At 41.9% G+C, this 21536-nt stretch overlaps 1 protein-coding gene across 3 annotated transcripts in view; it reads right to left on the bottom strand.

Annotated features, from left to right (window-relative positions):
- CAMSAP2 (calmodulin regulated spectrin associated protein family member 2) overlaps positions 1-16233 on the bottom strand; it is a 151854-nt gene extending 135621 nt beyond the window's left edge. The window contains exon 1 of one of the 3 annotated variants that reach the window (XM_010590197.3): positions 15932-16233. In XM_010590197.3, the coding sequence (XP_010588499.2) occupies positions 15932-16070 (139 nt within the window). In that variant the 5' untranslated portion in view covers positions 16071-16233. The remainder of the gene's footprint in view (positions 1-15931) is intronic. The other 2 variants (XM_003410206.3, XM_064273426.1) reach the window with 2 other exon arrangements.
- Between the last annotated feature and the right edge of the window lie 5303 nt (positions 16234-21536).

Genomic DNA, 21536 nt, shown 5'->3' on the forward strand with positions numbered 1-21536 from the left:
TGCTGCAATCCTACAACGCACAAGACAGCCCCCAACAACGAAGAATTTCTGTCCAATAGTTTCTGCGGTTGAGAAACCCTGCTTTAGAGTCTTATAAGAGAAAATAAAACAATATCTACAAAAAAAAAAAAATTTTTTTTTTTTACTTAATAGGGTTGTTCTCAGAATCGAAAGAAATAATGTATATAAAATGCTCAGAATAGTACTCAGCACAAAGTAGGTGTTAATAAACTAATAATAGTAGGTTTTCTTTTTTAATCCAATGTGCTTAAGATAATTTATTTATCGACTAAGTAAATGCCAAACTCCCTACCTTGGTCCTTCACACAATTGTGCCCCAATTTACCATTCCAGCTCACTCTCCCACTACCTCATTACATAAACCTCCTCCAAACTGGTCTCTGTTGTTTGACCAACACTACCTAGATTTCACAATTCCATTCCTGCACACACACCACTGCCTCTACCTACAATGCCTACTTTCCATTCAACCTGACTCACTTCAGGGTTTAGCTTAAATACCACCTCTATTACAGAAGCCTTCCTTCGCTGTGGCTGAAAGTGATCTCTTCTTGCCTGGTTTCCCTCTGCATATCAGGTTAAGTGTCAAAAAATAAACTTTCAAGAACCTATCATTAAGACCTCTAACATCTATGTGAAAAAGGGGGGGAATGAGAAGTGAGCTATATGGCTCTTATGTACTTCTTTTTCTTTTTTTAAATAATTTTTATTGAGCTTTAAGTGAACGTTTACAAATCAAGTCAGTCTGTCACGTATAAGCTTATATACACCTCACTCCATACTCCCACTTACTCTCCCCCTAATGAGTCAGCCCTTCCGGTCTCTCCTTTCGTAACAATTTTGCCAGTTTCTAACCCTCTCTACCCTCCCATCTCCCCTCCAGACAGGAGATGCCAACACAGTCTCAAGTGTCCACCTGCTATAAGTAGCTCACTCTTCATTAACATCTCTCTCCAACCCACTGTCCAGTCCCTTCCATGTCTGATGAGTTGTCTTCGGGAGTGGTTCCTGTCCTGGGCCAACAGAAGGTTTGGGGACCATGACCGCCAGGATTCCTCTAGTCTCAGTCAGACCATTAAGTCTGGTCTTTTTATGAGAATTTGGGGTCTGCCTCCCACTGATCTCCTGCTCCCTCAGGGGTTCTCTGTTGTGCTCCCTGTCAGGGCAGTCATCAGTTGTGGCCGGACACCATCTAGTTCTTTTGGTCTCAGGATGATGTAAGTCTCTGGTTCATGTGGCCCTTTCTGTCTCTTGGGCTCTTAGTTGTCGTGTGACCTTGGTGTTCTTCATTCTCCTTTGCTCCAGGTAGGTTGAGACCAATTGATGCATCTTAGATGGCCGCTTGTTAGCATTTAAGACCCCAGACGCCACATTTCAAAGTAGGACGCAGAATGTTTTCATAATAGTAGTATTTTGCCAATTGACTTAGAAGTCCCCTTAAGCCATAGTCCCCAAACCCCCGCCCTTGCTTCACTGACCTTTGAAGCATTCAGTTTATCCCGGAAACTTCTTTGCTTTTGGTCCAGTCCATTTGAGCTGACCTTCTGTGTATTGAGTATTGTCCTTCCCTTCACCTAAAGTAGTTCTTATCTACTAACTAATCAGTAAAAAACCCTCTCCCACCCTCCCTCCCTCCCCACCTCGTAACCACAAAAGTATGTGTTCGTCTCAGTTTATACTATTTCTCAAGATCTTATAATAGTGGTCTTATACAGTATTTGTCCTTTTGCCTCTAATTTCGCGCAGCATAATGCCTTCCAGGTTCCTCCATGTTATGAAATGTTTCACAGATTCGTCACTGTTCTTTATTGATGTGTAGTATTCCATTGTGTGAATATACCACAATTTATTTACCCATTCATCCGTTGATGGACACCTTGGTTGCCTCCAGCTTTTTCCTATTGTAAACAGAGCTGCAGTGAACATGGGTGTGCATATATCTGCTTGTGTGAAGGCTCTTACTTCTCTAGGGTATATTCCGAGGAGTGGGATTTCTGGGTTGTATGGTAGTTCTAACTGTTTAAGATAACGCCAGATACATTTCCAAAGTGGTTGTACCATTTGACACTCCCACCATCAGTGTATAAGAGTTCCAATCTCTCCGCAGCCTCTCCAACATTTATTATTTTGTGTTTTTTGGATTAATGCCAGCCTTGTTGGAGTGAGATGGAATCTCATCGTAGTTTTAATTTGCATTTCTCTAATGGATAATGATGGAGAGCATTTTCTCATGTTATCTGTTAGGTGCCTGAATATCTTCTTTAGTGAAGTGTGTGTTCATATCCTTTGCCCACTTCTTGATTGGGTTGTTTGTCTTTTTGTGGTTGAGTTTTGACAGAATCATATAGATTTTAGAGATCAGGCGCTGGTCGGAGATGTCAGAGCTAAAAATTCTTTCCCAGTCTGTAGATGGTCTTTTTACTCTTTTGGTGAAGTCTTTAGATGAGCATAGGTGTTTGATTTTTAGGAGCTCCCAGTTACCTGGTTTCTCTTCGTCATTTTTCGTAATGTTTTGTATTCTGTTTATGCCTTGTATTAGGGCTCCTAAGGTTGACCCTATTTTTTCTTCCATGATCTTTATCGTTTTAGTCTTTATGTCTAGGTCTTTGATCCACTTGAAGTTAGTTTTTGTGCATGGTGTGAGGTATGGGTCCTGTTTCATTTTTTTGCAAATGGATATCCACGTATGCCAGCACCATTTGTTAAAAAGACTATCTTTTCCCCAATTAACTGACACTGGGCCTTTATCAAATATCAGCTGCTCATAGATGGATGGATTTATATCTGGGTTCTCAATTCTGTTCCACTGGTCTATGTGTCTGTTGTTGTACCAGTACCAGTACCAGGCTGTTTTGACTACTGTGGCTGTATAATAGCTTCTGAAATCAGGTAGAGTGAGGCCTCCCACTTTCTTCTTTTTCAGTAATGCTTTGCTTATCCGAGGCTTCTTTCCCTTCCATATGAAGTTAGTGATTTGTTTCTCTATCACCTTAAAAAATGACATTGGAATTTGGATCGGAAGTGCATTGTATGTACAGATGGCTTTTGGTAGAATAGACATTTTTACTATGTTAAGTCTTCCTATCCATGAGCAATGTATCTTTTTCTACTTAAGTATGTCCTTTTTAATTTCTTGTAGTAGAGCTTTGTAGTTTTCTTTGTATAGGTCTTTTACATCCTTGGTAAGATTTATTCTTAAGTATTTTATCTTCTTGGGGGCTACTGTGAATGGTATTGATTTGGTGATTTCCTCTTCGATGTTCTTTTTTTGATGTAGAGGAATCCAAGTGATTTTTGTATGTTTATCTTATAACCTGAGACTCTGCCAAACTCTTCTATTAGTTTCAGTAGTTTTCTGGAGGATTCCTTGGGGTTTTCTGTGTATAAGATCATGTCATCTGCAAATAGAGATAATTTTACTTCCTCTTTGCCAATCCGGATGCCCTTTATTTCTTTGTCTAGCCTAATTGCTCTGGCTAGGACTTCTAGCACAATGTTGAATAAGAGCAGTGATAAAGGGCATCCTTGTCTGGTTCCCGATCTCAAGGGAAATGCTTTCAGGCTCTCTCCATTTAGAGTGATGTCGGCTGTTGGCTTTGCATAGGTGCCCTTTATTATGTTGAGGAATTTTCCTTCAATCCCTATTTTGATAAGAGTTTTTATCATAAATGGGTGTTGGACTTTGTCAAATGCCTTTTCTGCAGCAATTGATAAGATCGTGTGGTTTTTGTCTTTTGTTTTATTTATATGGTGGATTACATTTATGGTTTTTCTAATATTAAACCAGCCTTGCATACCTGGTATAAATCCCACTTGGTCATGGTGAATTATTCTTTTGATATGTTGTTGAATTCTATTGGCTAGAATTTTGTTGAGGATTTTTGCATTTATGTTCATGAGGGATATAGGTCTATAATTTTCTTTTTTTGTGATGATGTCTTTACCTGGTTTTGGTATCAGGGAGATGGTGGCTTCATAGAATGAGTTGGGTAGTATTCCGTCATTTTCTATGCTTTGAAGTACCTTTAGTAGTAGTGGTGTTAACTCTTCTCTGAAAGTTTGGTAGAACTCTGCAGTGAAGCCGTCCGGGCCAGGGCTTTTTTTGTTGGGAGTTTTTTGATTGCCGTTTCAATCTCTTTTTTTGTTATGGGTCTATTTAGTTGTTCTACTTCTGAATGTGTGAGTTTAGGTAGGTAGTGTTTTTCCAGAAATTCATCCATTTCTTCTAGGTTTGCAAATTTGTTAGAGTACAATTTTTCGTAATAACCTGATATGATTCTTTTAATTTCAGTTGGGTCTGTTGTGATGTGGCCCTCCTTGTTTCTTATTCGGGTTATTTGTTTCCTTTCCTGTTTTTCTTTAGTCAGTCTGGCCAATGGTTTATCAATTTTTTAAATTTTTTCAAAGAACCAGCTTTTGGCTTTGTTAATTCTTTCAACTGTTTTTCTGTTCTCTAACTCATTTAGTTCAGCTCTAATTTTTATTGTTTTCTTCTGGTGCCTGATGGATTCTTTTGTTGCTCACTTTCTATTTGTTCAAGTTGTAGGGACAGTTCTCTGATTTTGGCTCTTTTTTCTTTTTGTATGTGTGCATTTATCGATATAAATTGGCCTCTGAGCACTGCTTTTGCTGTGTCCCAGAGGTTTTGATAGGAAGTATTTTCATTCTCATTGCATTCTATGAATTTCCTTATTCCCTCCTTGATGTCGTCTATAACCCACTCTTTTTTCAGGAGGGTATTGTTCATTTTCCAAGTATTTGATTTCTTTTCCCTAGTTTTTCTGTTATTGATTTCTAGTTTTATTACCTTGTGGTCTGAGAAGATGCTTTGTAATATTTCAATGTTTTGGACTCTGCAAAGGTTTGTTTTATGACCTAATATGTGGTCTATTCTAGAGAATGTTCCATGTGCGCTAGGAAAAAAAGTATACTTTGCAGCAGTTGGGTGGAGAGTTCTGTATAAGTTAATGAGGTCAAGTTGGTTGATTGTTGTAATTAGGTCTTCCGTGTCTCTATTGAGCTTCTTACTGGATGTCCTGTCCTTCTCCGAAAGTGGTGTGCTGAAGTCTCCTAGTATAATTGTGGAGGTGTCTATCTCACTTTTTAATTCTCTTAAAATTTGATTTATGTATATTGCAGCCCTGTCATTGGGTGCATAAATATTTAATATGGTTATGTCTTCCTGATCAATTGTCCCTTTTATCATTATGTAGTGTCCTTCTTTATCCTTTGTGGTGGATTTAAGTTTAAAGTCTATTTTGTCAGAAATTAATATTGCTATTCCTCTTCTTCTTTGCTTATTGTTTGCTTGATATATTTTTTTCCATCCTTTGAGTTTTAGTTTGTTTGTGTCTCTAAGTCTAAGGTGTGTCTCTTGTAGGCAGCATATAGATGGATCGTGTTTCTTTACCCAGTCCGAGACTCTCTGTCTCTTTATTGGTGCATTTAGTCCATTTACATTCAGCGTAATTATAGATAAATAAGTGTTTAGTGTTGTCATTTTGATGCCTTTTTATGTGTGTTGACAATTTCATTTTTCCACTTACTTTTTTTTGCTGGGATGTTTTTCTTTGTAAATTGTGAGATCCTCATTTTCATAGTATTTGACTTTATGTTTGTTGAGTCGTTACTTTTTTCTTGGCTTTTATTTTTAGTTATGGAGTTGTTATACCCCTTTGTGGTTACCTTAATATTTACCCCTATTTTTCTAAGTAAAAACCTAACTTGTATTGTCCTATATCACCTTGTATCACTCTCCATATGGCCGTTCTATGCCACCTGTATTTAGTCCCTCTTTTTTATTATTGTGATCTTTTACGTATTGACTTCAATGATTCCCTGTTATGAGCTTTTTTTTTTTTAATTAAACTTAATTTGTTTTTGTGATTTCCCTATTTGAGTTGATATCAGGATGTTCTGTTTTGTGACTTTGTGTTGTGCTGGTATCTGATGTTATTGGTTTTCTGACCAAACAATTTCCTTTAGTATTTCTTGTAGCTTTGGTTTGGTTTTTGCAAATTCTCTAACCTTGTGTTTATCTGTAAATATCTTAATTTCGCCTTCATATTTCAGAGAGAGTTTTGCTGGTTATATGATCCTTGGCTGGCAGTTTTTCTCCTTCAGTGCTCTGTATATGTCATCCCATTGCCTTCTTGCCTGCATGGTTTCTGCTGAGTAGTCTGAACTTATTCTTATTGATTCTCCCTTGAAGGAAACCTTTCTTTTCTCCCTGGCTGCTTTTAAAATTTTCTCTTTATCTTTGGTTTTGGCAAGTTTGATGATAATATGTCTTGGTGTTTTTCTTTTTGGATCAATCTTAAATGGGGCTCGATGAGCATCTTGGATAGATATCCTTTCGTCTTTCATGACGTCAGGGAAGTTTTCTGTCAGGAGATGTTCAACTATTTTCTCTGTGTTTTCTGTCCTCCCTCCCTGTTCTGGGACTCCAATCACACACAAGTTATCCTTCTTGATAGAGTCCCACATGATTCTTAGGGTTTCTTCATTTTTTTTTAATTCTTTTATCTTATTTTTTTATGTTGATGTTAATTCCCTGGTCCTCCAGATTTCCCAGGCTGCATTGTAATTGCTCGAGTCTGCTCCTCTGACTTCCTATTGCATTGTCTAATTCTGTAATTTTATTGTTAATCTTTTGGATTTCTGCATGCTGTCTCTCTATGGATTCTTGCAACTTATTAATTTTTCCACTATGTTCTTGAATAATCTTTTTGAGTTCTTCAACTGTTTTATCAGTGTGTTCCTTGGCTTTTTCTGCAGTTTGCCTTATTTCATTTCTGAGGTCATCCCTGATGTCTTGAAGCATTCTGTAAATTAGTTTTTTATATTCTGTATCTGATAATTCCAGGATTGTATCTTCATTTGGGAAAGATTTTGATTCTTTTGTTTGCGGGGCTGTAGAAGCTGTCATGGTCTGCTTCTTTATGTGGTTTGATATCGACTGCTGTCTCCGAGCCATCACTAAGATATAGTAGTGGTTTATTCTATAATTGCTCACTGAGTCTTATCTTGTTTTGTTTTCTTTCAATATACGTGAATGGGCTACTAGGTTGTGCTGTTTTGTTTGTTGTAGCCCTTGACTTACTTATGACCTATTACCAGCTGGTCTGGGCTACTGCCAGATATATATGCCTGAGTCTATTCACTATTCTTGAGTAGAATCTGATTTTGGGTCATCAAGTGTGTGCTGCACCCTAACACCTATCCACCTCGAGAAGTAGTGGTGACAGTTGTGTGCACCACATTCTATTAGCAGCTGGGGTTCACACTCCATGGGGGGCAGGATGCTGACAGGCTTCCCCCAAGTGTCAGTGAGGTAGGTGTGTCTCTATTCCTATAGCACCTTGGTGGGAGGGCACTGCAGCTGTACCTTAGGCCCCCAGTGCAAGTACCTCTACTGATTGGTAGGTGTCACCCTCCCTAGACCCCTAAGGCAAAAGGCTAGGTGGTCTGGGGGGAGCTTCAGCCCTCAGTTCCCTGTTGTGGGTCAGTTAGGGCTCTGTTGAATAAGCAGAGATATCAGACCTGGGAAACTTGTTTTTCCAGTAAATCCGCTTTAAAAAAATGCAGTCAGATCCCTATCAGAACTGCCTTTGGATTATAACCGCCACCTTGTTCCCTGTAAGGATGAAAGCCCCAGATTTGGATCATATATGCTTGGCTGTAGCTGGTTCTGTGTTTTTAGTCCAGTTAGGGAAGGATTTTTGGTCTCTGGGTTCTTTGTGGTTGCTTCTCTCAGGCTGGAAGAATGGGTTAGGGAAAGACCAAAAAAAAAGGAAAAAGCAAAGCCGCCGCGGACCCAGAGCCGTTCTCCCTCTGGCTCAGGAAATTCCAATGTTAATGAAGCCACCTGGGAAGGGGAAGGGGGGTTCAGAAAAACAGGAGAGTAGCACCCAGGAATATAGCCAAAATTGCTTATCTTGCTTGAGATGACTATTTTATCTGTCACCTATGTGTGCTGGCTGTGTGGAAATTGCCCCCGAGGGTCTGGCCCGCTAAAGCCGCGGTCAGATCCTCCGCTGCCAATCCAAAGCCCAGCGTCAAGGTTCCCCTGCTGGGACGCTGCACTCCCGGCTCCAAAACCAGTCACTGCCTCCCGAGGACTTCTCGTCCTGCCAGCCGCATCGCCGCGCCGCCTCTGCAGACCGGCTGGGCCCCCTCCCGGGGTTAGTTTAGGGTAGTAGGGCTGTGCCCCGTGTTTGTGCCGTGAGTAGATGCTGTGTTCAGCTCCCCTGCACCCAGTCCAAAGCCCGGCGCCAAGGTTCCCTGGCTGGGACGCTGCACTCCCAGCTCCAAAACCAGTCACTGCCTCCCGGGGACTTCTCCCACCAGCCGCGTCGCCACGCCGCCCGCGCGGACTGGCTGGGCCCCCTCCCAGGGTCAGTTCAGAGGTGTAGGGCTGCGCCCCTTGTTTGCGCCATCACAAGATTTTGTGTTCAGCTCTCCTGGGCCCAGTCCTAAGCCCGGCACCAAAGTTACCTGACTGGGACGCTAGCTCCAGGCTCCGAAAACAGTCGCTGCTTCCCCGTATTTGTTTGCTCTCCGTCTCTGTCATTCAGGTCAACTCTTTAAATCTGTGTTTGTTGTTCAGGGTTCGTAGATTGTTATGATTGTGATCGATTCACTTGTTTTTCCGAGTCTTTGTTTCAAGAGGGATCCGAGGTAGTGTATACCTAGTCCGCCATCTTGGCCCCGCCCCTCTCTTATGTATTTCTTGAACTCCACTGTGGTTATACATTTACCATATCTCCCCTACTAGAGCACAAACTCTTAGAAGGAAACAAACAAACAAACCAAACCCATTGCCGTCCAGTCAATTTCAACTCACGGCGACCCTATGGGACAGAGTAGAACTGCCCCACAGGGTTTCCAGGGAGTGCCTGGTGGATTCAAACTGCCAACTTTTTTGTTAGCAGCCGAGCTCCTAACCACTGTGCCACCAAGGCTCCCTTAAAAGAAAGATACAGTTTAAACCTGAAGCACTTGACACTGCTAATTAGAGCACCCTTTTTGAAATTTCCTCTTCCCAGGGCTTCAGTGACCTTGTATTTTCCTCCTAATTCTCCAATTGCTCTAGTTCTTCCTCCTTTTCCTCAGCATTCTACATCTCTGGACCCCCATTTTAAGTGTTCGCCGCCCAAGATTCTTTCTTAGATTTCTTCTCTTCCTCTACAATTTCATCTGCTTTTATTTACAACTACGCCACTATACACAGAAGACTCCCAAATTGTTCTTTCTAGCCTCAACCTCTCTCTCATATTCTAGGTCTGATTTTCTAGCTACCTATTTCATTGAATTTCTCAGACAAGATATGTAGCCTACACATCACGTTCAAGGTTTCCAAAAACAAAGGTGCCTTCCCCTTCCAACTCACTTCTTTCTCTATCTCTGTCAACAGGATCGTGATACATCCTCCCAGTCATCAAATCTCAAAAGCTCAGGTAACCTCATCTTCCTTAAAACTCCAGGTAACCTCATCCTCTTATACATTCCCTTTTCATCTAAACCCCTCATATCCAAAACCAAAAACCCAGTGTCATGCAGTTGATTCCGACTCACAGCGCCCCTACAGGACAGAGTAGAACTCCCCCATAGAGTTTCCAAGGAGCGCCTGGCGGATTCAAACTGCTGACCCTTTGGTTAGCAGCCGTAGCAGTTAACCACTACACCACCAGGGTTTCCAAACCACTCATAAAAAAAAAAAGTACCCCAAATTCAGTTATTTCAAAATACTGGGGACTCTACCACTACAACATTTTTCTATCCTTTGCCTCTTTTCTATTCTTTTGATTTCTACCCATATTGTCATGGATTGAACTGTGTCCCTCAAATATATCTGTCAACTTGGGAACCATTCCCAAAGCCAACTCTTCAGACAGGGATTAGATTGGAATATGGGATGGAAAATGATACTGGTGAAGAACGAGCTTCTTAGATCAAGTAGACACATGAGACTATGTTGGCATCTCCTGTCTGGAGGGGAGATGAGAGGGCAGAAGGGTGCAGAAGCTACCCAAATGGACACAAGGAGAGAGTGGAGGGAAGAACTGTGCTATCTCATTAGCAGGAGAGCAATTAGGAGTGTATAGCAAGGTATATGTAAATTTTTGTATGAGAGACTGACATGATTTGTAAACTTTCACTTAAAAAAAAAAAGCACAATAAAAATTAATTAAAAAATAACAATAAATAAACAGAAAAAAAAATTTTAATCTGTCAACTTGGTTAGGTCATGATTCCCAGTATTGTATGACTGTCTACCATTTTGTCATCTGATGTGATTTCCCTATGTGTTATAAATCCTATTACCATGATGTAATGAGATAGATTAGCGGCAGTTATTATTGATGAGATCTGCAATATTAGATAGTGTCTTAAGCCAATCTCTTCTGAGATATAAAAGAGAGAAGCAAGCAGAAAGACAGTGGGACCTCATACCACTAAGAAAGTAGTGCCCGGAGCAGAGCACGTCCTTTGAACCTGAGGTTCCTGCACTGAGATGGTCCCAGACCAAGAGAAGACTGATGACAAGGACCTTCCTCCAGAGCCAACAGGGAAAGCCTTTCCCTGGAGCCGGCACCCTGAATTCAGACTTTTAGCCTACTGGACTGTGAGAGAATAAACTTCTCTTTATTAAATCCATCCACTTGTGGTATTTCTGTTAGAGCAGTACAAAATGACTAAGACACATATAGCATAAAAAGAAAAAAACCAAGCTAGTTGCCCCGAGTCGATTGCAACTCGTAGTGACCCTACAGGACAGAAAACTGCCCCATTGGGTTTCTAAGGAGCAGCTGGTGGATTTGAACTGCCAACCTTTTGATAAGCAGCCTGAGCTCTTGGCCACTGTGCCACCAAGGCTCCCCATATAGTATAGTGGTTAAGAAAATAGGGTGAAGTCAGGTTCCCCAGGTTCCAATCCTAGCTGCATGAGTAAGTGACTTTGAACAACTTCCCTGTACCTCTGGGCCTCACTTTCCAAATGCGTAAAACTAGAATAATAGTTCTACCTCATAAGGCTGTCATGAGGATTAAAATGAGATAATATGTACAACTGACAGTAATTGCTCAATAAATATTAGCAGCTTTATTATTATTTCTACCCTGCTTCAAGCCTTCATCACATTTTGCCTGGACTCTTGAAATTGCTTCCTAAACTGGTTTCTCCGCTACTAGTCTCTTTCAACCATAACCCTACTCACGGCTCTCGCAATCTTCATAAATACATAAGAGTAAAATTTTATGCAGGATTTTGACAACAAGATAGACAACAGATGGACACAAAAATGTAACAAAGTGTATTTATAATAGCAAACAACTTTATACTGCTAAACTAAATGGCATGAGAAGAGCAATGATAATTGATAAGGTTGAAAACACAGTAATATTATTGCCTAAATGGGCTAAGCTGTTCAAATACAGTAGTAGAGACAGCACAAATAGTTTAACTTCTTCCTCTTTTAAGTATTTACTTACAATAACTAAGGTATCTCTTTACTGTTTCAAATTCATCTATATAAATTTATTCTCCATTTAAAACTATATTGGCATTCTTCCACAAGGTAAAATATTAAAATTTGGGCTACTTGGAGGGATTTGGAAAACTTTTAGTGTAAAGAGAAGAAAATAATTCAGCAAAAGCTGAGAAGTTTCCTGAACACAACCAAACACTCTGAGGGACAGAGTAGCAGGGGCTGGGGTCTGGGGACCATGGTTTCAGGGGACATCTAGGTGAACTGGTATAACAAAGGTTACTAAGAAAATGTTCTGCATCCCACTTTGGTGAGTGGTGTGTGTGGGGTCTTAAAAGCTTGTGAGCAGCCATTAAAGATGCATCAATTGGCCCCAACCCACTTGGAGCAAAGGAGAATGAAGAACACCAAAGACACTAGGAAAATATTAGCCCAAGAGACAAAAGGGCCATATAAACCAGAGACTCCATCAGCCTGAGACCAGGAAAACTAGATGGTGCTCAGCTACACTAATGACCACCCTGACAGGGAACACAACAGAGAATCCCTGACAGAACAGGAGAAAAGTGGGGTGCAGAATTCAAATTCACATAAAAAGACCAGACTTAATGGTCTGACACTGGAGGAACCCTTGAACCACGGCCCCCAGAAGCTCTGTTAACCCAGAACTAAAACCATTCCCAAAGTCCACTCCTCAGACAAAGATAAGACTAGACTATCAAACATAAAATACTTGTGAAGAGTGTGCTTCTTAAAGTAGATACACGAGACTAAGTGGGCAGCTCTTATCCGGAGACGGGATGAGAAGGCAGAAAGGAACAGGAGCTGGTTGAATGGACAAAGGAAACCTGGAGTGGAAAGGGGGAGTGTGTTGTCACATTACAGGGATTACAATATGTTTATAAATTTTTGTATGAGAAATTAACTTGAGCCATAAACTTTCACCTAAAGTACAACTTAAAAAAAAAAAAACTAAAAATGGCAAATAAGCCAGAAAAATTAAAAAAGAGAAGAAAAGAGTTCAAAAATCCTGACATAAGACTCCAATTTAAATAAATACTCCATCTGCTTTTTAGTTATTACAGTACTGGTGGTTTATTTATTTTTTACAGTTTTATTACTTCATTTTATGCCCACAGTTAATTTCTAGCTACCCTTAAATGACTTTTCAAACATATGGTTCTAAAATTGACATATTACTTTTTAACACGTCAAACATTAGAAAGTTTCTGATGGAAAAAGACTAAGTCAGTGCCTGAAGACCCTAGGTGTCATTGTCAAAGAAGTGATTTTAGTAAACCATACCCTAAAGCCTGTTGCCGTCGAGTTGATTCTGACTCATTGCAATCCACAGGACAGAGTGAAACTGCCCCATAGGGTTTCCAAGTCTGGTGGATTAGAACTGCTGATCTTTCGGTTAGCAGCCGAGCTCTTAACCACTGTACCACCAGGGCTCCAAACCATACCCTAAAGATTGGCTAATTTTCTGAATGACGAGCTGAAAACTACCAGGTAATACCTTTGAAATACACTGTCTATTAACCTTTGCTACTTAACATTATCTACAGCAAATAATGAATATTTCTATCAAAAGAAATGAGAATCACACCATTTTTCTCTATTCACTCCATATAAATGTATATTCGAAGGACTGATGATAAAAAAAAAAATAAAACATTCTTAATAATGTATTAATTCCCTACTAATAAGCCTCTCTCTTAACCAAAACAAAACAAAACAAACCCATTGCTGTCAAGTCAATTCCGACTCATAGTGACCCCACAGGACAGAGAAGAACTGCCCCACAGGGTTTCCAAGGTGGATTCAAACTGCGGACCTTTTGGTTAGCAGCTGAGCACTTAAGCACTGTGCCACTAGGGCTCCAGGTCTCTCTCTTAAGGTCTTCTAAACTAACTTGTTTTTCATTCCACTTTGAACATGGGCTTTTTATCCATTCCAACTGCTGCTGAGGCAAATGTTAACTAAGTATCAACAATAATCATCTAAACCACATGAAAGTAAGTTAAGATCTTCCCACTCCGCAAAGAAAAATAAAAGCAAAATCAACATAAGACTTTAACATGTACTATTTGCATATTTTTCATACTTTCAGGAAAAAAGAATTACTTTGCAGAGTAAGTGTAGTGTGAAAAGCAAAATCGTCGGAGTCAGAAAAACCTGAGCTGGCATACAGAAACCCGCACTTGCCGGATGTTTAATCTTAGATACATTTGGCTCTTTGAGCCTGCTCCCTCATCTGCAAGATGAGAACAGTATTTATCTATTAAAAAAAAAAAAAAATTTTTTTTTTTTAGGTATAAATAGTTACTCACTAAGTGTTAGGTGTATAACGGCATGTCCACCTCAACCAATACCTTACCCCCTGAAATCAGAAAGAACCCAAATCAAAACTCATCTCTGCCACTTACTAACAGTGTGATAGCAGGAAAACTACTTAACCTCTCTGTGCATTGGCTTCCCGGTTTTTGTTTGTTTGTTTGTTTTAAATAGGAAACACAAAATCTGCATCCAAGGATCCTAGTGAGTTCCAAACATACAACTTCATGCAAAGCATATAGTACAATGCCTGGCCCACCACAGATTCCACCAATACTAGATTTCTTTCACTTCCTTTCCTATTCAAGTGTCTTCAGTGTGTATTCATCAAGTGGTCCAGAACTGAGTAACTTGCCTGACACATAGGCAGAAAGTAGGACATTTGCTGGTTAGTAGTCTTTGTGAAGAATTTAGGGCAACATTTGGACATCTGTACTAAAAGAATCTTCTCTGTTTCAGAAAAAAAGGAAATATTTTTGTTATTCCCCCTACCTTCCATTCTGTACACACTACTTTTGTGCAGAGGTCACTACATAAATTTCCATCTTTTCTAAATAGCCTTAAATAGCCTTCATTTCCTCTCTAAATGGGTATTAGCTTCAACAGCTACTTAAGTTAAAACCAAAATTTATCTGTTATTTTCACTGCTTATTATCAGCAGTACCAGAAATTCAAAAAACAGTAACACTTTGTGCTTTGTCCTATGTGTTGGCCTAGACATTTGGCTAGAAGCAAGTCTTTAAAATTAAAATTATTTCAAAGAGAGAGCTATATATTTATTCCTAATGCCAGTTGTAAAACCGGTAGCATCTTCCTACTTCAATATCAGGCATGAGAACTCAAATAAAACTAAAGCTGTCATAAATATGATATCACATCAATGTGAAGTTTTGCCCAAAACGAATTCAAATAATTTTTCAAACATTAAGATTCGTCTGCTATTAAATAAAATGTGCAAGCCCTGAAAATGCTCAGCTGCATAAACCATTTACCCACATATTTTCATAGTCCTAAAACACCATCCTCCAAAAAAAAAAAAAACCTGTATTTAACATGTGAGAAAAGTACGTAAATACTAAGAAGCTTCCCAACAAATATTTCAAGCACCCAAAACTCATTTACGAGGGAAGAGAAACCTTGCAAATTACTCTTAAAAGTTACCAAACAGGAGGAGGATCTTCAAATGAAAAGTAGCTGACCAATTATTTAGCATTCCACAACATGGGCTCCAAAAACAAAAGCTAAGGAATTACAACACCAGGCCTTTTTCCTGTTATTTTGCAAAGACTAGGAGTGTTTAATTGCTACTGTACTATACAATTTCTGTGTCAACAACACATGCCCTCGAAAAACTCTTCTATTTTAAAAAACAAATCCAAAGTAGGGAGTTTTTCCTCTGAATTTATGAAGTCAAAATATTGTTGTTTGGAAAAAGGAATATGTATTACTGATAATATCAAATGAAAACCATCTACAGTCAGCACGCTAAGTACTGGTTTAAATAACTAGTTCAATAGACCAGTTATGTGTAGGTATTGGAGGAATGATACAGGCTGAAAGAACGACAACCAAAATTAATACTGCACTTCGACACAGGCCACCTTACATCCCACGGAGCCTGAAGAGAGCAGCCATCACCACAAATGTCAAAATCAATATGATACTTTTTTTTTTTTTTTACTATATACAATCCAGTGTCTCCCAACAATAAAGAAATCAACTCAAGATTTCTCGGTGATGTGATCATAATTGTGACTGAGGGAGTAATAAATGCAGCGTAATGAGAAAAACACCACAAATTAAAACCAGTCTATGTAAAAATATGACAACACTGCTGACAGAAGGAAAAAACACTTCTGCTCTCCAGTAAAAGAAGTCGGGCCAAATTCCACCTGACCATTCAAGGGCCCTTCATTTAAGACCAGGCCTGCTTTCTTTATTTCTCCTTCCTTTTTCCTCTTCCCGGGGTCACCCATCACATCCCTGAGCCTGGACGAGCCGCGCATGGAGATCTCGCTGACGGGAAACAAAACCCGGCATGAGTACATCCTAAAAAGGAGGGGACAAGGGAAGACACCACTGACCTGTCCCGAAGGCTTTGGCCACCAACCAGGCCAAATTGCAGGCGATCTTGGCCCTGCCGAAGTCGTAGTGGTCGAACGGCTTGATGGCTGGAACAATGAAGGTCCTCCGCCCCTCCCTGGGGTCTGCAGCCTCCCCCATCTTTCCCGGCGGCTCCTCGGAGGTCCGGGCTCTCCCTTCACATGCTGGGGCCTCGCCGCCGCGGCCTCGGGAGGGGACAGCAGACACGGGGGCACGAGAGGCCGGATCAAACCATCGGGCCGGGGCGAGGCCCGCCCGGGCGGCGACGGCGGCGCGGCTCAGCTGTCGGCTCGGGGAGCCTGCCGCCCGCCGCGGGACATCGGAATGTGGCGGCGCCGCGTCCGCGCTCCCGTCCGTCCGCCCGTCCGTCGGCGCGTCCCTGCGAGCGTCCGCCCCGCGCCGGCGCCCCTCCGAGCCACCCGCCCCGCGAGCGCGCGTGTGAGCGAGGCCGCCTCCCCTTTGTCTCCGTTTAGTCACACGAGCTGGGGGAGGGTGGGGGCTGGAAGGGCCCGGAGTTTTCAACAATCACGTTGTGGAAAATGTCCCCGCCATCGCCGCGCCTGCAGCCCCCGCCTCCTCCTTCCCCCCGGCGGCGCAGCGAGACCCCCGGGGCCCAGCGGGCGGAGCAGGGAGACCCCCGGGGACCCAGCGGGCGGAGCAGGGAGACCCCCGGGGCCCAGCGGGCGGAGCAGGACGGCGGGGTAGGGCGCGCGGCCCGGCCTGGGCAGCCGGAGACGAGGCCGCTGGAAACGTCAAAATCACTGCGGCTCCGCGGCCGCCGGCGGCCCGTCCCCTCCTCCGCGGCCCCCTCCCGTCGCCGTCTCCGTCTGCTCCCGGGTCTCCCTCCCTGCGGACGGCGAAGGCGGGGGCCTGCGAGAGGCCGTCAGTCCCACACTCTCAGTTCCCGTCTTATCAGCTGTGCCCTTGTGTTTTTTCCCCTGAGCCGCCGGGTTAGGTCGCTCCCTCTCGGCCGCCGCCGCCGCCGCTGCGGTTTTCCGGCTGCGGCACTGGATGGAGGGAGCAGCCGCGGAGACTGAGCATGCGCGTTCGCGCGGCCCCGGCCCGCCGCCGCCTCTCGCCCCCGCCCCGCTTCCCTCCCGCCCGGTGATCCCAGCCCGGCGGCCCGACTCACTGAGCATGCGCAGCCTCATCCCCCCGCCCTCCCAGCCTCGGCCTGCGCGAGGCGCGACTGCCCTGTAATCGTCGCTTGGGAGTCATGGCTTGAGTGGACACCCTCCACGTCCGTGGGTTTGGGCTGCTGCTGCTCACGCTGCTGAGAGAGAAAAGGGAGGGAAGGCAGCAGAGAGAGGCCTGGCGGCAGCTTTTATGTTGTAGTTACACAGTGGTTAAGCAAAGAGAATTCATATTTATTAGAATAAAAAAAAATTAGAATGCTTTTTATTTAAAAAAAAAAAATTTTTTTTTTTTTTTTAATTTGGCGCACACTTTATTGCGAACCTGACGTACATAATCCCACTAGTCCTTGCAGTAAGTCTGAAGGGTAGATGTTAGCTCTTGGTGACCGCGAGATTACAGAGAAGGGAAGTGATTTAAATCACACATGGGGCTGTGGCATTGAGTGTGTGGCTCCAAACTGGTATTAATTCAGTTGTGCCAAGCTTCGTACTTAACTGGATGCTCTCCACTTGAACTTTCTCGGGGAGGAGGCACGTCCATCTATGCCTCCCCGTTCCCTCAGAGTAAAGCATAAATTCTCTCACAAAGCAAATGACACCCTCCATAATCTGGCCTCTACAAACCTTTGTAACTTCGTTTTTGTCAGAACCGTCCTTCATTTTGCAAAAGAGACAAGCTTTCTCAGATCTCTGCCGACCTGGCTTCTACTGATCTTCAAGCCTCTTCACAGTAGTCCCTTACTCCAGGAGGCTCCCCTGACAGCTTCTGTGGGACACTTGTCAAATAGGTGCCTCTCCTACTACTCCCAGAGTACCCTGTTCTTATTTCTGTCATAGCACTTGTCAAGCTGTATGGCAATCATCAGTTATTTGTCTGTCTTTCTCACTAATGACAGAGTCTATCTCCAGCACCTATAGTGGTCATCCCATAGTAGTTGCTCAATTAATGTTTGGGGACTGAAGATGAAAGTATTGTAGTTGACACTGTGCTTATTTGACTCATTTATGCCATACGCCGTCTAATTTTAATACATTCAAACCAAAATCAAACCCGTTGCTGTGGGGTCCAACTCAGCGACCCTATAGGACAGAGTAGAACTGCCCCAGAGGGTTTCCAAGAAGCAACTGGTGGATTCGAACTGCTGACCTTTTGGTTAGCAGCCGAGCTCTTAACTACTGTGCTACCGGGGCTCCATATTTAATACATTATCTAGTTTTAATCATTGTAAAATCCTGTATGATCCTCATTTTATAGATGGGAAAACTAAGAATCAGAAAAATTAAAAAATTTCCCAGTACCACACAGCTAGTAAGTGGCAGAGCTTACGTGAACCCAGACCATTTCACTCCAAATCTTGTGGTTTGAACTACTTGTTGTTATGTGCTGTCGAGTCCCACTAAAAGCAACCCTGTAGGACAGAGTAGAGCTGCTCCATAGGATTTCATAGGCTGAATCTTTCTAGGAGCAGATTGTCGGGTCTTTTCTCCCATGGAGCAACAGGGTGGGTTCAAACCGCCGACCTTTCGGTTAGTGGCCTACCACTTTAACCATTGCACCATCAAAACTACTAGAGCCTCCCTATTCTTACCTACCCGCAAGATAGAAGCAAGCCTACGAAGCATAAGGGGAGGGCCTTTGGACACTACTATCTAAAAGGGCAGTCCCCCAGCGAGCAAGCCCCTTTGATCATGTTTAATCATACACACACTCCTCCTTGAACCTCGTAAGATTTACAGATAAGCCTTGTTAACTATGTGGAATACGAAAAGAAAAGGAGAATAAAGAGAATACTGTACCATAGAACAGTTAGTCTCTATTCACCTGAAGCAACAGAGGAAGAATGAGGAAGAGGAGGAGGAAATGGAATGTGTGGTAATTGCCTCTAGGAACAACTACCTCCTTTGTCATGAAACCAGAAAAACTGAATGGTGCCCAGCTACCATTACAGAACTGTTTTTAATAATGTTTTAGATGAAGGTTTACACAACAGTTTAGGTTCACATTAAACAATTTCTACACAAACTGTTCAGTGACATAGGTTACATTCTTTACAATACCTGAACATTCTCCTTATTTCCGTTCTGGTTGTTCTGTTTCCATTGATCTAATTTCCCTGCCGCTTTATATCACCATCTTTGTTTTAAAGTAATTGTTGACTGTTTGGTCACATATAGATCATCTTTCAGAGGAGCATAGTATGCTCAGCTGATAACCTTTATTTTGTGAACCAATTTTTTAGCTAACATCACTGAACATCTTGATCAAAGATTGTATAGAAGAATCCTGATCTAAAGGGAGAAAATAAAGGACAGTGTTTCAAATCCCTACAGAATCCAGATTTTCTGGAGCCGTGGAGTCTAGGTGAAACTCTGAAATTTTGCCCTGAGGTAATATTTAAACCTTAAAACAAAAATATCCCTTGAAGTCCTCTTAAAAGCAAACAGTAGCTTAGCTAAATTAGTAAAGAATGTCTGCCTTGAGCATTGTGCTCTTTTAAGAACTCTCTGTATAGGATCAAATTGACAGCAACAACTTGAAAGATTAGATAGGAAATTTAGGGGATAATGAGTTTATGTTAATGGGGGAGGAGCAATTAGGAAAAGGGAGGGTGAAAATGGTTACACAACGTAAAGAGTGTAATCACTGTCACTGAATTGCCCGTGTAGAAATGGCTGAATTGGTGTATGTCCTGCTATGTATATTCTCAACAACACCAACAAAATAAAATAAATTATAGCGCAACCTGTGAAAGCCAGAACTCAGCAGTTCTGCCTTGTTTTTCTGGGTCTTGTAACTCTTCTACCTCTGACGGGGTACAGTCTTACCACTTTTCTGTTGATCGTTTTAGTGGAAAATATTTGAGTTTTCCTTCTCTGACAGGTTTCTGCCTTACACATGTTTCATATTTCTTAGGTTTTACTGTAAAAAAATTTTTTAAAATGTATGTTTATATATTTAAAAATGATGTGACTTTTCAATAGTCTGATGAATATTTATAGAGTATTTCTCATGGGTAAGACCCTTTGCTAGACCATATAAAAACACCCAAACCAGTTGCCGTCGAGTCAGTTCCAACTCATGGCGACCCCATGTGTGTCAGAATAGAACTGTTCTCCAAATGGCTGCATTTTCAGAAGTTGATCACCAGGCCTTTCTTCCAGGGTATCTCTGAGTGGACTCAAACCTCCAACCTTTTGGTTAGCAGCCAAGCATGTTAGCATTTTGTACTACCCTGGGGCCTGGACCAATTGGAGGATAAAAAATTACCATATGGGTACACAAAGTATGTTTATATAATTACTGCTTTAATTCTTACACCCATTCTGTGAAATAGGCATTATTATTTTCTAATTCTAGATGCAAGATTCAGGGTCATAGAGATTAAATGGTATAGCCAAGATTTCATGATTGGTTCATATTTGAGCTTGGCTGCAAATGCAGGCACAAGTCTTCTAGCCCCACTCCTCAGGCATCTTTCCCTGTGCTTGCTCCCTTGCCAGATTATGGAGGCCGACTTGCATGTAAATAAGATGTTATAGATTGAATTATAGCCCCCAAAATTTGTGTTGTAAATACTAACCTCTATACCCAGTGCCATCAAGTCGACTCTGACTCATAGCGACCCTATATTTTAGAGTAGAACTGCCCCATAGAGTTTCCAAGGAGTACCTGGCAGATTCGAACTTCCAACCCTTTGGTTAGCAGCTGTAGCACTTAACCACTACACCACCAGGGTTTCCCTAACCTCTATACTCATGGCTATGATCCCGTTTGGAATAGGTTGTCATTGTTATGTTAGTGAGGCAAGATTAGTGTAGGGTGTATCTGGAGTCAACCTCTTCTGAGATATAAAAGATTAAACAAGTAAGCAGAGCAGAGATGGTGGGAAAGAAATGCCAGGTCACATGAAGATTGCCCAGGAGCAGAAGCTCAGAAGAGATAAGTACTTTCTTCCAGAGCCATCAGAGAAAGCCTTCCCTTAGAGCCAGCACCCTGAATTTGGACATTTGGCCTCCCAAACTGTAAGAAAATAGATTTCTGTTTGTTAAAATGACCGATTTGTCATATTTCTATTATAGAAGCACTAGATAACTAAGAATTTGTCACCAAGAAGTGAGGGTGCTACTCTAACAAATACTTACAATGTGGAAGTGCTTTTGGAATTGGGTAATGGGTAGAGGTTGGAAGAGTTTTAAGGCGCCTAATAGTAAAAGCCTAGATTGCCTTGAAGAGACTGTAGAATTATGGACGTCAAAGGCAATTCTGGTGAGAGCTCAGAATGAAGTAAGGAGAGCTACAGAGAAAGTGTCCATTGTCTTGGACCATATAAATTGGTGACAGCAATAGAATGTTGCTAGAAAGGTGGACATTAGATGTGCTTCTGGTGAGGCTTTAAAAGAAAATGAAGAACGTGTAACTGGACAATGGAAGAAGGACAATGCTTTTTAT

The sequence above is a fragment of the Loxodonta africana genome, chromosome 20 (genome assembly GCF_030014295.1).
Source record: "Loxodonta africana isolate mLoxAfr1 chromosome 20, mLoxAfr1.hap2, whole genome shotgun sequence".
NCBI lineage: Eukaryota > Metazoa > Chordata > Mammalia > Proboscidea > Elephantidae > Loxodonta > Loxodonta africana.